Consider the following 19,096-nt stretch of genomic DNA (forward strand, 5'->3'; position numbering starts at 1 on the left):
ACATGTCATTGTGGACCTCACATAACGTCCATCAGTTGAAGTTAATGACGGGCTACCAGATGCTCCCTTTTTGAAAGTTCATGATTTATTTTGCACAATCTAATGGTTTAGGCTAGCAGATACTTCTCAAAAAATAGTTTGTAACTAAATTTGCTACTTTACCCTAAAAAATATAAGATATTTTTAATTTTTTAAGATGTAATTATTGCTTTTTTTAAAAAATATCCCTATTGATGAATGACTTTATATTTATTGTAGGGTATTTAATAAGAGTAAATATAAAAAGGTAAAGTTAGTTAAAAAATAGATATTTATTTTATTGGGAGGTAAGATTTAATTAAAAATATTTTATATTTTTAAATGAAGGGAGTATTAGTTAGGAATTCCGTGTCAAACTAAACAAACCCCTCTAATTAATAATTTTTATTGACGAGGATAATTTTGAATTTTTAAAAATAAATCATTTTGACTAAATTCATTCATTTAAGCAAAGTTGTTATTGGTTTTTTATATTAAAAAAGACTGAGGGATCAACAAGTATTGAACCTATGAAATGGCAGGAAAATATATATTTAAAAAAGAAAGGACGAGAGGGAATCATATCAAAACGCATATAGAGATGCAGCGGCGGAGAGTAAGTGGAGATTTTGGTGGGCGCTCAATCGGTTGGATCGAGAAAAAGCTATCCCAAAAGATATAATATGCCTATGCCCACAAACCACGCCGCATCGCTCTGTCCAAATTCTTTCTCTGTTCAAAATATTACGAATGCATTTGATTCCATATGCCAATATTTGGCTCCAAGATCATTGCCCGCCATATTTACTCCTGCATTCACGTTCTGTCCAATAAAGTCCACTTTATAGCCTAACACAGTGCTTGATTCCCCCTACAAAATCCACCCCGTATACTCTCTGTCTCTCCTAAATCCCAGTTCAACTTTTCCCTGCATATTTTTCCTTCTATTCCGATCCATTGCTTCAACGCCGTCTTCACGCTTTCTTTGCTCTTTTGACCACTCATCTTTATGTGTCCTTAACGTTTCCAAGGCCGTCTGTGTTTATATATAATATATAATTTGGACATATGGTTGATGCCATCCATGACTCCACTCACCTCGGTGCAAAACGTGCAATCTAGATACGATGCACCAAATGTTCCCATTTTCTATCTATTTTTTTTTTTGGCATCTCATGTATTTCTATCGTCCCATTTTTATGATATCTAGCCGACTCTGGCATATTCATTAATCAACATATAATTATCACAACAATATGAAACAAACATTATATGTTTTTACCTAGACGACTCTTCATTTCAAAAGTAATCAGTGATAAACAAACTATAACACAGTATTAATTAATTAATACTTAATTCAATTCATCCTAGGCAAACACATACATTCATTTCCTGGACCATGGGATACAGGGAGCACGTTCCCCTTCCTTCTCTTGGGCTCGCCCTGGTTTTAATTTGATACATGAACGAACTGAATTGATAACACGGTAGTAAAGTTCGTACGGTAAAGAAGTTCATGAGTGCCGGAAAACGACGTCTGCGTTCAACTTGCATCCGCCACGGCGCCCACCCACGCGTGCCTCTCTCTATTCATTTTTCCTTTCCCAGCTTTTCATGCGGTTTTACACCTCCTTCTTTTCTTTTTTCCTGAAGAAAAGCTGTACTACAGCAGTCTCTTTACTTTTATTTTCTGTTACGCTGCCCTTTCATTTATTTATTTAAAAGGATGATCATAAAACATCTTAATAACGGCGACGGAATCCACAAGCTCCAAACCTGTGATGGGTTAAGATTAAATGCTCTTTTCCTTTATACATCACAAGTTAATTAACAAACTCGATCGGTGTGACCCCATAAAATTCGAGAACACAGAGATTCTCCACTCTTGATTTAATATTAATTAATAAAGCTCCAAAAAGAAAAAGGATAGAGGTGGTGTTGTCATTCATTCAGATAAAACCTTTTCGTTGTTGATGATAGCCATTGCGAGCATGTCCGTTTCCTCCTTTATCCCAAATGAACTCTTTCATGTACGACTCGAATTTTTCAACCATGGCCTCGGGCACTGATATCATCACTCTCACCGCATCAGAATCACCCGTCACTGGTAAAAACAAACAGTAAATATCACTGGTCAAAGGCCCCATTTGCAGTGCCTTCCCTCCTCCAAAGTCCACCTCCTCTAACCCTAGCTTCGACCACTGTGATATTACCAAGCTAGCCGAGAGATCCGTTTCTACCGTTTTGTCCTCCAACAAATCTATCATTGACCTCACATGCTCATCGTCCACCCTCGCTTTCCCTTGCTGCACCAGTTTCACGCCATTGTGAAGGCCGCCCTCAAGCAACTCGTCCACTGTGCTCTCGGCGCACGCTAGCACGAATCCGTTCCCAAAATACCCCTGAGGGATTTCTGGGTTCAGCTTTTTGCGAACGTTGACAGAGAAAAGGAGCTTCACCTTGATCAGGTCGGGGGATCGGTCCAGTGATCGAACCCAGGAGCGCCACGTGTGCGAAGCCAGGGCTTCGAAGGTCGTGCACTTCACAGCGCACTGCTTCTTAAGATGAAGGAGATGAGAAGAGGTGAAAGTGAAGCACGTGGCCACCAGGGGCTGCGACTGCAATAACTTTACCAGGTCCACCTGAGACGAGTTACTCTTTGTGTATACCGAGTGAGAATACTTCACCTGTGGAGGATTTCGAGGCTTTAGGAGGTTTCGACAGTGGCAGGGCATTATTGGCAGGTCACAATTCGGCGACGTGGTGAGGTGGGCCCATGCGTTTAAAAACTGAGACGAGCCTATGCCGTCGCATATACAGTGGTTGATGGCGGTACACACCACCATTCCACCGCACCGGAGACTCGTCACCTGTTAGGAGGATAATAAGATCGAAGAGGATATTTTGGTCAGTTTAATTGAAAAATTAAAATTACAATAATGATATAAAGAAAGGTGGAACAGCCACATATGTTTTCGTGAAAGCAAGAGGCATATGCTAACAGCTTACAGCATTTCATCACACAGATTCCAACCTCGTCACCTCCAGACATGACTTTGCAAGTAAATGTACAGGATGTGACTATGACCACACAAAGTTGAACAAGAGGGAAGATAAAAGTTGGCATCAAGATTTCAGGAAGGCAACTATTTTGGCTTAACCATGGTTGTCGAGTTAATTTCATGCATTCAAAAAAGAATGATTTGCGGGGAGAAATGTTTAAACTTAAAAGAGAGAGCTGATCAATGACGTTGATGATTGCTTTGAAGCGTAATCATGACAGGTGAGCACTGAACCAGTTGGGGAATACAAGCTTTAATTCCAGATATCCGAACACCCTTTTTTAGGCAGGGAATCCGCCATAACATGCTCCCACCGTTTTCATGTATAAAAATATTTTAACCAATTCTCTTAAAAAATAGTTAATCTTGAAAATTATATTTAAAATAAAAAAATTTGAATTAAAATATTCTTATAACTAATCTTTAGCTTTAGAAAGAATTGAATTTGTCTTGTAAAAATAAATTTTGATTATATAAAAGAACAATTCAAGCAAGATGTTATAAACCTTTTTAAATTATTGTTTTTCTTGTTAAAAGAAAACTATATATTTGCTCATGTATGAACCAGAATGAGCATGCTAGTAGCACATCTGATAAACTTAAAGAACTAAATTATATTCTAACTTGTCTGACACTAAAATACACACAGAACTAACAACTGTTTAAAATTATTTTTATTTTATTATTATAAAAATTAGTGTTTTGTAGAACATGTTTTGAGAATAAAAAAATAATAAAAAAAGTATTTTTTTATTTTTTCTCATTCTTTAAAACACTAATCACAAAATAATTAAAAGTTATTTTCATTTTTTCTATTTTTTAAAACAATATTTTATTTATTTTTTTCCAAAACACTTTAAAAATACATTATCAAATAGATTTTTTTATTATCTTATTCTGACAAATAGACAAGGCCTGACATTTCTACTGACCGAAAAAACTCCATTTATTTACTTAAATTCCATGCATATATAAGCCACGAAGTAGTGAATGACATGTACATATTCATTTCTCTTTTTCCCTTATTGTATAGGAAAGATAAACAACTCTGGTGCAGCAGTTCTTGGGATCAAGGTAATTAAATTTAGAAGTCACCATATTTCTCCATTTCGAAGGATGATGAAACAAGGTGTGCTGTAGCCAGTTGGGTTTCACTGAAAAAGCCCACAGAAGAAAGGAAAGCAGATTAAGAAGAATAGGAAATCAAGGAATGGAACAAGAGTGAGACCTGGACAATAAGAGGAGGAACGTCCAATAAACTCTGAGCTTCCACCTTATACAAGAGCTTCTTCCAGGACTTATTTGGCATGTCGGAACATTCGAGCAATTCGTCGGCAGTGATGGGCATGAAAGCTTCAACAAAAAGAGCACCTTCTCCGTTGCAGTCCACGTGGAGCTTCCCTTGGTGTTCATCGCTGGGCCTCAGTCTCCCAGCTAGTGGGTAGTAATCCACTAGAACTCTGGACAGAGAAAGCTTCAACACGTCGGAGCTCACAGATTTGCGGAACAGATAAAAATACTTAATGGAGAATCTGAGGAACTTCTGATCGTCGAGGTTAGAGAGATAGAGAGAGTGATTTGGTGTAGCAGCGCTTGGGTGGATTGTGATAGGCGGATTAGAATATAAACAATCTGGAAGGTGTCTGGATTTTAACATTCTTGGCTCTCGAATCTTAGTCAGTACTGTTGAAGTTTTCAGATAACGATGAAGACGATGGTTGGGTGGAGATGAAGAGAGACGGAAGATTAGAAGAATGGGACAAGGAGAGGGAAGAGTTAGATAAGACTTTTTAGAGGACATGGCAATAGCTAGCTAATTTGTAGACAAGGGAGACGGCGTGTCATTTTTAAAATCTAAGTGCGATGAGATTTCTATTAGAGGATTTAGATTTAATAACTTTATTTAATATAGACATCAAGTGTATGTATTATTTACATCATTGAAATTTAAATCAATAGTTTAAATACTAGTACAAAATGTGATAATTAAACCTCCACATCTACATCAATTATAGTGCTTACGATGTAGAAATAAGATGCGGTGGCATTTTCATAAATAAAAAAATTGTGAAAAAACATCTACACCAGTTTAAATCTTAACCAGTGTAGATATTAAAATCTACAGCGGGTATAATAATAATCGGTGTAGATAAGTATTATATTTTAAAAAATATAATTTCTTTTTTTGATATCTACACCAATTATTCATAAACCTGGTGTAGATGTATTATTATTAAAAAAATATTTTTTAATTTAATCATATCTAAACTAGTTGGACTTGGTAATCAATGTGGATATGTTTGAAATTTTTTATCCCATATCTATGTCGAATATTTCATATAATCGGTGTAGATATGAGTTCAAATTTTTCAAATGTCTCAAAACCCTTCTCTACCGCCTTAGATGTCTTTGCTTTTGGTCTCGGTCTCACCCTCTCCTCTGATAATCTCTTGGTCTCACTATTTTATTCTTTGCTATTGGTCTCACCCTCTCCTCTATCAATCTCTCGGTCTCTCAGTCTCACTATGCTATGCAACTATGTTTCTTCTTGATTTAGACTTGGGCACTTGGCCCTCTCAGTCTTACTGTGCTCTACAACTCTGTTTCTTCTTGATCTGGACTCGGCCTCTCAGTCTCACTGTGATCTGGACTTAGCTTCTTCATTTTGTGATTTTCTCCTTCAACTGCTACGCGTAATTTCCCCTCATTGAGAAAATTACTCTAGCCTCTCTCAGGTACATATATCTTCATTATATTTCTGTGCTTCCTTCTTCTTCTTCTTCTTTTTTTTTTGCCCCACTTCATGTAACAATGATTATGATAAAATATTGTTTCTTCTATAAGCAAGCCTATTTCCTTTTTTTCTCTCTCTTTTAATCGTACAGCTTCATTTGCTTTAGATATGTTTTGTGATTTTTGTGATTTTAAAAACTTTATCCTTTAAATTCAGCCACTCGCTATAAAAGAACAATCATTCAATCTAAAATTCAAAACAAACCAACTCAATTAGCTTTTAGAAACTTGATGAAACTTAACTCTCTAATAATTCTCTTCATGCACAGACACATCATATATTATTTTGAGTTCCCTTCCTCCAATTCTTGTTACCAAATGGGACATCAATATAAAATAGTGTTTGGAATTGAAGTACTGTACTTGAAACTCCATTATTTCTAACTTTGCTTTTTTCATGCTAGAGACTTCTCTGATGTCTCTGTTATTTGTTTTTTGCCTGCAACTTGTAATATCAATTATAGTAGACAATTTAAACTTTGAATCTCTCATAGAGATCACGGGTAGTGAAGTGCGAGCAAACAAAATTATGGAGAGTAAGAAAGCTTTTTCATGCTTATTAAGCCATCCAATATTTGAAGAGTCTCATTGGAGTTTGATTAATGAAGTTGAGCCAGGAAGGATCTCACAAGAGTGATAAAGCTTTCCCAATGAATATTTTAATGCAATTGCATACTTAAAATATATAAATCCAAAATCATTGATTAAGCTAATGCAGTTACCTTAACCTTATTGTTTATGTTGTGGCCTGTAGGGGAAATATTATTGATGAGATATTGAAGAAGGCTGTCTAATTAGAATGATGCATATGATCACTTAAATTGTTTTCATTCTCAATCAGGTCAATAAGCAGGTCTTTCTACGACCGAGTCAATTTAGATTATTTTCTTGTAATACCAAGCAATTATTATTTGTGCCATAGGTTAAAAATGAGAGTAATTTATAGTAATATTACGGTACTCAAAAACCCTTTATATCTTGACTTTGCTTCTCTTAATTAATATAAATAGGGACAGGGGACTAGTATAGTGTGAGCATATATATAAGAGGCCTAAGGCCATTAGGCATTGCATGTGACTGTGTTGTGGTTAAAAAAATATTTTTTTCTCATATTTTTAATTATAAATTTATTGAAAAGTCTAACTTTTAAGGGAAATAATAGTGGGAGATTTTATTGTCCATGTAGGAATCATTTGAATGAGAGGCAACTAAATGCAAATGTGATATATGAACACTTAATTTATGAAGGGTTTCTCAAAAGTCATAAAGTATGGATATGGCATGGTGAAAGACTGAACATGCCAATACCAAGTACATCTCAAGCGCGGGATGTGAATGTTGATGATGATGATGATATGGTTGATTGGTTGGAAGACATGATTCGTGAAGTAGGTAAAGAGGCCTTTATGCAATTCTTGACATATAATAATATGTGCAGTGATGCAAATGCACCTTTGTACCCAGGGTGTGAGGAATATAGTTTGTTGAAAGCAGTGTTAGAATTGGTGAACTTAAAAGCTTGATCTGAATAGAGCGATAAGAGTTTTATAGAAATATTGGAGTTGTTGAAATTAATACTTCTAAAGAAAAATGTGTTGCTGGTTCATTACTATAAGGTGAAGAAAATTCTCTGCCCACTCAGCATAGAGTTTAAGAAAATACATGCTTGTCTAAATGACTACAAACTGTATAGGAAAGAGCATCAAGAAAAGCAGAAGTGTCCAATATGTGAGACATAAAGGTATAAAGAGAACAAAGATCCTGTATAGGTGCTCTGGTATCTTCCAATTATATCAAGATTTAAACAATTGTTTGCTAATGAAAATGATGTGAAGATTTTGAGATGGCATTCAGATGAGAGGATTTTTTATGGAAAGCTCCAACATCTAGCTAATTTAAAATTATGGAAGAAAATTGACAAATTATTCCTCGAGCTCAATAATAATCCAAGGAACCTCAGGCTTGGACTTAGTACGGATGACATGAATCCTTATAGTAGCCTTAGCAGCATACACAGCTCATGGCTTGTTGTGTTAGTAATTTATAACTTATCTCCTATGTTTTGCATGCAACACAAGTATATTATATTGTCTATATTCATTTTGAGACCAAAACGACTAGGGAATAACATTGATGTTTACCTAAGACCCTTGATTGAAGACTTGAAAAAGCTATAGGAGGTAGGTGTGGATGTGTTCGATGTAAATGAAAAGGAGGTATTCAAGCTGTATGCAATGATCTTTTACACCATAAATGACTTTCTTGTATATAAAAACTTGTCTGGTTATAACATTAAGGGGCATAAAGCATGTTCAATTTGTGAAGCAGGCATATGCTATCATCAACTTCATCATGAAAAAAAGATAATTTATCTTGGCCTTAGAAAATTTCTTGAAGAGAGTCATTATTATTGTAAAATGAATAAAGCTTTTTTTGGTGGGTAAGAGCAGTAAGCTACCCTGAAGCCATTGACAGGAGAGCAAGTCTATCAATTGGTGAAAGATGTTAATGTTACCTTTGGTAAAACTATAAAGAGTAGTGAAAAAAATTTAGAAAAAGAGGTCTATCTTCTTTGACCTTCCTTATTAGCGTTATCTTAATGTGAGGCATTATATTGATGTCATGCATGTGAAGAAGAACATGTGTGATAGCATTGTTGAAACACTTCTCAACATACCGAGAAAGTCTAAGAACGGTATGAAGGCAAGATTGGATTTGGTGAATGTGAAAATTAAAGAGGACTTACATCCAAGACTAAATGGTAAGAGGACTTAGTGTCCCTCGACTGAGCATACTTTGTGCAATGATTAGAAAGTAAGCTTTTATGACTGCTTATACGGCATAATAGTGCCATCAGGATATTTTTTAAATTTTAAAAAGCTTGTATCGATAAAAGATTCAAAATTAATAGGCCTCAAGTCTCATTATTGTCATGTCTTAATGTAGCAACTACTACTGGTAGCTATTCGAGGCTTCTAGAAAGATGAATTAAGAGACGTCATAATTAGGGTTTTCTTTTTCTTTAATGCTATATGTCATATAGTCCATGACATTGAAGAATTGAATGAACTAGAAAATCAAGCATATCTTGTCTTGTGCCAACTTGAAAAGCTCTTTCTTCCATCATTTTTTGACATTATGATACATTTAATTATTCATTTAGTAAGAGAGATAAAGTTGTGTGGCCCTGTTCATTTATGATGGATGTATCCAATTGAAAGAATAATGAAAGTCTTAAAAGGATGTGTGAAAAGTCTATGCCATCCTGAAGCATCAATTGTTTAAAAATGTCTCTGAAGAGGCGACAGAATTTTGTCAAGATTAATTGAATAATGTATAACCTGTTGGGTTGAGGTAATGTGATATCAAAGATCGTAGGCGCAGCATGTCTGTGAAGACCGTAAATCTGCATAAATTGTAATAAGCACACTTACATATTTTGAATAATGTTGATCAAATTTAAGACTACATAAATGTGCATAATGAACTTGTAAGGGAGCAAAGCAGTTGAATTAGGACGACTGAGCAAAGACTGATTAAGGAGCATAATAGTACTTTTGCAAAGTGGTTGAAACAAAAGGTTGAGAATGAAGAATGTGTTTCTGATATTGCTAAGGTCTGGCACAAGGTCCTAAGTGTGATGTTATATGAGAGCCTGTATTTAATATTAATAGGTAGTTGTTCTACACGAAGTCTCTAGACAACAGGAGTAATGTGCAAAATAGTGTGTTATGCTAGTGGCTTCAAGCATGCACTTCTTAAGTGGAAAAGACTCGAATCCTTTATTCGTATCCATGCCTTATTATGAGGTTATTGAAGAGATCTAAGAGGTTGACTATATTAAATTTAGAATTCCTATGTTCAAATGCAAGTGGGTTGATGTGAAAAATGGTTTTCATCAGGATAGTTTGGGATTTACATTGGTAAATCTAAATACTCTAAGTTTTGACAATGAACCTTTTATTATGGTAGACCAAGAAAAACAAGTGTTTTATGTTACAAATCCAAGAAATGAAAGATGGTCAGTGGCTCTGGAAGGAAAAAGGGAGGTTAATATTGATGAGAAGAATTGCTCAAATTTTGGTATTTCTGAGACTCATTCCTTCTCAATAGGCTTACCTGTACTAAATGTTGAAGATGAAGTGGATGATGAATATGGCACAAGAGATGATCACCGTGAAGGGATATAGGAGAATATCACTATTTAAAACTATTTTAAAAATTGGCTATTTATTTATCATTGTGTTTGATTATTTAATTAGTTATGTCTTTTATCATAAAAAATATTTATCATTGTGCTTGATTTATTTATTAATTTTTTTATTCAATTTATTTATCGCTTATGAATTTTGATTATTATCTGAACAGGATTATAGAGGATCGGAGCATTAATTAGGGACAGCTTGACCCTTCTATTACTCCAATCGTGTCCACTACTAGTGATGAGGGTGTGCCTGCAATGGGAGACCAAACCCAAACTGTAGGTAGCAGCCAATCTACATGAACAAGGAGACCTAAAAGCAAAACGCGATTAAGAGAATTGGCTTTAAGTTAAAGTAGAGGCAAAAGGATTCCCATCTAGTTTGATAGTAATTGGAAGCCAATCGAGCCTAACGTAGCCAAGTTTATCGGTTTTACAAGCCTCCAAGCTCGCAACAAGTCGAGCCTATTAGCACCCATATGGGTCGATGTCCCCAAATGTGTCGAGGAATAGATTTGGGATGCTATCAATGCAAGCACTTTTATCTAGTATTTTAAAACTCACATCAGACATTGAACTGGAAAGAGCAATAGGTCGCAGTTTTCATTGTCTAATCGATTAAACCAGCGGTTGAAATGGTAACATAAAAATTAAATAAAAAATAATATTTATATGCACAACTATATAAATAAAACATAAATTTGTCAATTGTGCTTGAGATCTTGACTTCAAAATCTAAATGCTTGGACTGTTGAAGCTAGAGGTAAAGGCATGTTAGTATAAGCTTGTGATCTTGAAAGAAAATGCTGGAGCTAGAGGCACGTTGTCATGTCATAACTCATAAGCTTTCTGTCTCAATGCCAAAGGTTGGATATCTAAAGCTAGAGGCAGAAGTTGGAGGAGAAGTTAGAGATTGAGCTTGGGCTATGAAGGAGAGATTAGAGATTAGAGAAGAGAAGAAAAGAGAGAATTAGTAATTAGAGAAGAGAAATTGTGAATCTAAACAATTTAGCCTAATTTTTTTTTAATTTTTTAGCTTTGAACCAAGTTGACTCGGGTCTAGTTTTTGGGCCAAAGCCGGTTCTCTCAAAATTAGCCGATTTAATCCGGATCAAATGCTAGATTGGTTCAATTGGTTGAACCAAACTGTTTTACTTAATGGGTGGCAGTGGGACCGTCCGGTCCGATTTGGTTTCAACAACATTGCTTTTATTACTTTTGTGCCACTAATTATTAATATCACTATGTCACTAATTATTTTAATGGCATATATTGCAGGTTACTTATGATGTCCCTGACGATGCAAACTTTAAGCATCAGTTGATGACCTGGGCTTGTGATCGTTGGAGGGGTTTCAAGACATCATTGGCCAAAAGATTTGTGCATGTTAAGGTGCCGAAAGGGCAACCCTTACCTGATCCTTGTGTCAAGTATACATTATTAAAAGTAGATACTTTTGATGAATTTTTTAGGCTTAGGACTATGCTATATGCTATGGTTAGTTAGCTTGTTTTAAATTCATTATTATTTATTGGTTTATTTAAGTTATATATCACTGTTTTTCTTAAATTATGAATATTTTGGTAATTTAAATTTATAGGAAAGAAGGAGAAAGGCTTAAGAAATTGGAAGGATGAATAATTGTCTTCAAACAAAATCTCATAGTGGTTATACTTTGGCCAATAAAGAATTGACGGATGCTAAGAGAAGGAAGAAGGAAGAACAAGCTCAATCTGATCCCTCAATTTTGCTGTCTCCACCATCTGCAGTACATCATGATGAGAGATGGATCCATGCTCACCAAAAGAAGATGGGTTTTTTTCAAGCGAGCATGCCAGTAATATTGCTTAAAAAATTATAAGTATAGTAATTTTCCTCTCTATATTTATTTTAATATAAAATATTACTAATTGTTTGTTATTTGTATGTTAAAGATGAGCTTAAGCAGAAACAATCTGATGAATTATTCATCCTTGAGGGAAGGAATGACATCCTAACTGTTGCTACAGGAAGACTAGATGATCCTTGACGTGTTAGGAGATTTGTATCAAGGGTGAGCATAAGAGATGCATTTGGACTACCTCGTTAATCCTATTTTTCAGGACTCATGACTAGAGAAGAGATGAATGCGCTATTGGCTTAGTCAAGGAAAGAGGCAGCGGCAGCAGCTACCTTTAAAGCTAGGTGACAAAAGATGAAGGTGGACATGGTAATGATGATGAGCTTGAACAAGGACACAAGTGTCCCGATATCCTACTCCCTAGCTTGTCCTTCGAGCACTAAAGGAGTAAAATTGTTTTGATTCCTTCAGAAGATAACCCGACCCCTGAGCTTGATGAGTTATACTTCTTGTATGTGGAGGATTTGAAGAGACGCTTAGTAGCAAGGGTTGGATACACGAGGGGTCAAAATGCCACTTCAGGAAGTCCAAGAAGATGTTATCAAGGTCACCATTAAAGAGGTGAAAATTGATTATGCTCTCATTCTGTTGACCACTGATGAGATCAGGACAGTGAAGGATGCCAAGGGCACTTTTACCTTATGGCCAAAGAGACTTGTTAGGAATCCTCAAGATTCAATAATAAAATTAATTAATTGTAATGCATTATTTATATTTAAGTTCTTAATCTCACTACAGTAAAGAACTACCAAATCTTTGTTGAGAATGAGGGATCTATGTCAGATTCTCATTGATACTGACTTAATTATAGCAGATATTCATATTAGAATGATTGAAGTTTTTCTTGTAAATTTAAATGAAATTAAACAAATCATTTATTGAAACTAACTTGTTTGTATTTTCGTAGGTTTTTATATCAATGGTTAGTTTCTTCGGGCAAAGATAAACAATATAGATTTCTTTGCCCGCATTTCACTAATGATAAGGAGACCACCAAAGAAGCAAAGGAGGGATATATGAATTAGAGACTCAGTGAAGGCAAAAAAGAGTGTTGCTATGCCATGTTTCTCAAAATATAAGTAAACATGTTTGAATTTAAATTTATTTATAATGGTGTTAAATATTTGCTTAATTGACTTTATTCTTTTATAGTACATATTGCAATGATAGTCTTTTTAATGAAGAGCAATTCTATTCTCTTTTTATGCTCTTTGCATCATAACTCAATCTGATAATGAGTCCTGTGAGCAATAAGTTTGTTTAAGTGTAATTTGATAAGTCTTATAATACATTATTATTTGTGATTATGTTACTGGCTATATGATATTGATGGTAGGGCTATGAGGATTGGCTAACAAATATGGTTAGGAAAGCTCCACATATGATCAAGGATCCTACATAGATATCACCGAAAGGTAAGTAACACATGCATGTTTTTATTCCATGTAATTTTGATGAAAAGTTTTTTTTAATCTAATTTTGATAATGTTTGTGCCATTCTATAGAGTCATCGTCAATCCCTACTAACTTGTGTGGCTTTTATATGTTTAGAGACACGCATATAATATCATCACGACGGCTTGATTGAGTTCACTGAAGAGGTAAATCTAATTTTAGATGTTTATTTTTTTTTACTTAGAATTGCTAAGTTAATTTTGTTTATTTTTTAGATGTTCAATGATCCGTCTCCATTTTCTGAATCAAAATCCAAGAAATTAGAAGACATTATGGACTATTCTTGTTAGATCATCACAACAATCATCTTTTAAAAAGAGTGAGTTATGTAATTGTAGAAAAAATTAGTATAGTTGTGTAGGATTGTGTAATTAATGCTTGACAATTTATTTGATGTTTATTGTGTACTTGTATAGTTTTATGTGAAAGAAAATGTAAATGTTTAACAATTCATTTCAATTGATCAATATTTGATTGTATTAGACCTATCTGGTTGTCTGGCTGTTTTAAATTTGACTGGATTGTAGTTTTAATTAAATTGCAACCTAACATGGCTAGGGGTAAATGAAAGAAACAAACACATTTTTTTTACACAAATATCTACACTAGTTATGGTATATATATGAAATATCTATAATGGTTATGGACATAATCGATGTAGATATGATAAAAATTCATTACATATCTATACTGGTTATGAATATAACGGGTGTAGAGAATATATATATATATATCTACACCGGTTATATATATAACCGGTGTAGATAATAATTTTTAAACCAAAATACTAAAAGATTCTTAATTTTTTTTTTACATCGGGTGCAAAACTAATGTAGATATATGCAATATCTACATCGGTTATAAATAACTAGTGTAGATAATGATAGGTTATCTACACCAGTCTTATCTATACTGGTTGTATAACCGATGTAGATAATTAATCTTACCCGGTGTAGATGTTACTTTCTACAATAATGAAATAAACTCATTCATTTATTAATATCAAGTAGAGTATACATTTATAACTATTGATTTAAATTTAATGGTGTAGATGGTATAGGCACATAGTGCTTATATTAAATATAGTCACTAAATCCAAATATAGGAAAGGCAAGGCTAAGATGATGCTACCTTCATCGTAAAAAAAAAAAAAAGCGCACAATTTTTTTTGTGTTATTGGCTTTGATTTTTATTAATTTTACTTTACCTAACTTGAATATATTTTTAATGATAATTGTCCTTTTTTTTAAAATTTAACAATTAATTACATCATTTGAATTTTATAATGATTATAATTAAAATAAACATAATCCCCCAATATCATCTGATGTTATGCTTTTTAATTTTTTTCAAGTTTCACGTAAAATTAAAGAAAGGGATTTATCTAACTTCTCAAAAGAAATATATAAGATTTAAAATAAAATTACGGTAATGATTAATAATCTCAAAATAACTGGGATATTAACTGCTACTCCCTTTATTAAAAAATATAAAGTATTTTTTGAGGAGTTGAATGTTAAAAAATACAAAGCATTTTTAATTTTTTAAGGTGTAATCATTATTTTTTTTTTTAAAGTGTCCCTATTAATAATAACTTTATATTTATTATAGGGTATTTAATAAAAATAAATATAAAATATATGATTAGTTGAAAAGTAGATAATTATTTTATTAAGAGGTAAGATTCAATTAAAAATATTTTATTTTTTAAATGAAAGGAATAAATGTCAACCCTTATGCCTTCGATCAAATAAAAATCCCTCATGCCTTTTTTCAATTTATTTAATTATTTTTTAAAGGTTGAAGAATATTCACCACGTGCTCTGCAGGACCACACGTGCTCTGCAGGACCGCACATGCTGCATTGCAGTTACCCTGCCTTAACATTTAAAAGTACTCCCATGTATTTGCTCCCGTGTTTATATATAACAGTCTTTTTAGTTAATAAGGGAGAATTAAGAGATTTTAACGTGTTTGATTTTAAAAAAAAGAATTATAAATTTTTAATTAATTTTTTAATTTCTATCTTACATTTTCTAAAATTAGAATTTTATAAATCATATTTATATATTTTTTAATAAATTTATTAAAATCTCCCCTGCTCTCAGTCTTCCCATCTTACGTCGATCAAATACGAGTAATGAGTTTTTTACCAAAAAAAAAAAAAAAAGAGTAATGATCATGACTTCGCTGGTTATTGCGTTCCACCTGTCACGTGCATATGCAAGGAAACGAGGATGCATCATTTTTTTTTTTTAAAGAAAAAAGAGGAACCAAGGTAATTGGTCGTCTGTCGCGTTACCGTGATAGATACGCGTTTAGAAAAGCTAGAAAATGGATTAACACATGAAAGCATTCACATCATGATGAATCAGAATTTCTGCCAGTGTGGGCCAGAATTTAAACTCTGCTGAGATACAAACGCAAATTCTGGGATGAAGCAATCATGGAGAGAACACAGAAAACATTGAAGCGCTCCACGGCTGTGTTCCCGGTGAAAATGAAATGCCTGTTGTTTTGAGGGTAATTTAAGGGGAGTGAGTGCAAAAATTGAAAGGACTGTTTTATTTTATTATTTAAAAATTAATATTTTGAAAATAAAAATAAAAAATTTTTATTTTTTAAATAATAATTTTAGAATATTTAAAAGTTATTTTTGGTTTTTAAAAATAATATTTTATTATTTATTTTTTAAAATACAGTATTAAATAAATTATTTTTAAAAACAGGTTGTGAAACATATTAGAAGTTTTTTTTTGCTTTTTTTGGGCCAATGGTACAAAAAGTAAAGTCGAGGTACACATGTGAAGCTGGAAATGAGGTAAAAGCTTTGGTTGGTCCGACATTAAAATGGTCAAACGAAGCAGCAAGCACAGTGAAGGACTCTGTTTCGCCGTCGTTATTTCAACCTGTCATATCGTCTTTAAATGCACATCTAACCTCAAGGAATGCGATTCATCATTGCGCTGCAAGTGCCTCCTGGCACCCTCATATGCAACTTGGGGGGGGGGGCGGTGGGAAGCAGAGAACTCAGTCACGTGTCTCTCTGACAATAATGTGACTCCATGGTTACACAGTGGATAACGCAGTTTCTTCGAGTTTCATTATTGTAGGATACTGCCTATGCTGTGAGTACCTTGCCCATCTGCACTTCTTTTCGTGTTTCCTAACCTTCCTGCCTTCCCGAATTAACGTGGTTGTTCTGTGCAGAAATAATACGAAATTTTAAAATAATTTCGTGAATTACAAGGGAATAAGAGTGATTTTGCCTGTAGAATTATCAAGTGCACTTCTTCTATAAGATTTATTTGCCTCCATTCTCACGACATTCTTGGCTGGTCCCGTCAGGTTTGAGGAAGAGCTTCTCAAAATCACGTGCAACGTACATTCATAACAGGGACGAGTTTGTCTATACTTAACGATTCTCTAAATGAAAATTCATAATTTAGTCTGTTAGACATCAGTTGGCTCATTGCCATGGCCAGAGTCGACCCGAAGAAAAAAATGAAGCATCAATGAATTCGAATGAACTTACCATGAATTGCCAGCCACGAGGGACCATATATGGTAGCACTTGATTAAAATCAGATTTATCAGCAAGCAAATCATCTGGCTTTTCTTATAGATTACTTCAGTTTCAACGGATTCTTATTGAGATCAAAATGATTAGACATGATTCTTGTTAAAATATAAAAGTTAAGAAACGACATTCCGGATGAACTGGACAGTTCAGTGTTCATCCATGGTTTCGCCTCTTAAATTGAATAAATATGCTTTAATTGATGTACCCCTAAAACAAAGGCTACACTGACTTTAGGCTTTGGCTTAATAATCATTCAATCCAAATATAATAAATATACTTGCGAGAAAAGGCAAAGAACTTTGCGACATCATGGATCCATCCTTTTGACTTGTAAGAGATTATCAATAATGGGAATCTAATTCTTGTCAAAACAAGCACAGCTCAATTCAATGGCCTTTGACTCTCCTCGAACTGGGGAACAAATTCTATCACTAAAGAAAACATAACCCCCCTCCCCACGCCAACGGCCGGCCCAGGGCTATAACCTGTGCCATTACATAACACATTAAGGTCTTTGTTTGGTACGTAAAACTGAATGAGTGGGATTGAATTTAGAATTGAGTAATACTAAGTCTTTATGTTTAGTAGGTGGGAATGATAAATTTACTTTTAAGTTCAATCCCATCTAGGTGAGGATATCTAATACCACCTCAGCTGGTACTAGAAAAGTAATTCAAGAACTAAAATTTTTTAGATCAAATTATTCCTTCACACCATACCTCTCTCTCATCGGAGTCATCTCCCATCTCAACCTTTGCCATCGGCAATGACGTTGTGCCCCTTGCTAGCGATGCTATGCCCCTAGAATGAAAGACATAGAGAGATCTTCTTGCCATTGATGCCCACAATAATGGGTTTAAGTTCAAGAGATCTTCCTACCATCAGCAACGATAGTTCGAGTTTGAGTTTGGCTTTAATGGATTTGGGTCCGAGTATGCTAGATCTTGGTTCATCTTCTTCCCACCATCGACATCCACAATAAGTAATAGGTTTGAGTTCATCATTAATGGGTTCAAGTTCATCTTTTTTTCAAATTTAGGTTTGAATTACAAATTGATGGGTTTGACATCCATCATTGATGGGTTTGAGTTTTAGATTTTGGTTCAAGTCTTCCTTCATTGTGATTGTATTAGATTTGAGTTCAAGTTCATTCTCATCTTCATGTAGATTTGTTCATCTTCTTCCTCGTTCCCCTTCAATTATGTTTTTTTTTTTGGTCAATGATAAGGGCATTATATTATTTTGATACTTTCTGATGGATTATAAAATAAAATTAATACATGTTTTTCATTTAAATATTACTCCATAATAATATGCTTTTAAAATCTCAATTCTAACTCCAATCTCAAATCTAATTTCAATGTCAATTCTAATTCATCAAAATCTATCCCTACATATCAAACAAAGGCCTTGGTGTCCACCATAAGACGAGTAGGCTATGACATCGTCTTAGATCATGTTTGCTATTGGACCAACTGTTACATTCTCACACAACTAATTATCATTGATATCCACAAAATTCCGCTCATGCATCCCCTTCACCTAAAAAAGTAAACAGTTTTTGCTTTTAAGACCCCTAACGAAAGATTTCCACAAGGCATTTCATATTTCTATTCTAGGTAAGAGTGAGCATTCGGTCAATTTAATTTTAATTTCTCAATCGACTAATTCATATAAAAAAATTTAAATCAAATCAAACCAAATATATAATCAAACTGAAATAAAACCGAAATTAATTATAATGGTTTGATTCAATCAATTTATTCAGTTCATGAATTTTAATTTGAATCTATAAAGTCTAATTGTTCATATATTCTTTTATTCAATTTTTTTATTCCTTGATGTTGAGATGTTCAAGGCTAAAAAATAACAGTCTTATACCATAATTTACAAAAAAATTAATAAAACTTAATATTATTGCATTAAAAAGTAAATTATAAAAAAATTAGAACATTACATTAAAAAAAAAAAAACCTACTGCAAGCGGTAGAAAAATATTTTTTACTCACCTAAATAAAAATTTATTTACATTTTCATAAATATATATAATTTAATCGAATCGATTTATTTAATTTAAATCAAAT

General features: G+C 33.7%; 1 protein-coding gene across 1 annotated transcript; it reads right to left on the reverse strand.

Annotated features, from left to right (window-relative positions):
- Positions 1 to 1,804: 1,804 nt before the first annotated feature.
- LOC129319035 (alcohol acyltransferase 9) lies at positions 1,805 to 4,896 on the reverse strand. The gene is made up of 2 exons (XM_054964067.1): positions 4,309 to 4,896; positions 1,805 to 2,888 (listed from the first exon to the last, which is right to left on the reverse strand). Exons 1-2 carry the CDS (start codon positions 4,879 to 4,881, stop codon positions 1,968 to 1,970), a joined length of 1,494 nt encoding a protein of 497 aa, XP_054820042.1. The 5' UTR covers positions 4,882 to 4,896; the 3' UTR covers positions 1,805 to 1,967.
- Positions 4,897 to 19,096: the final 14,200 nt, after the last annotated feature.

This window comes from Prosopis cineraria, unplaced genomic scaffold, assembly GCF_029017545.1.
Source record: "Prosopis cineraria cultivar Desert tree isolate PC_DT_omini unplaced genomic scaffold, ASM2901754v1 PC8, whole genome shotgun sequence".
Taxonomy (NCBI): Eukaryota; Viridiplantae; Streptophyta; class Magnoliopsida; order Fabales; family Fabaceae; genus Prosopis; species Prosopis cineraria.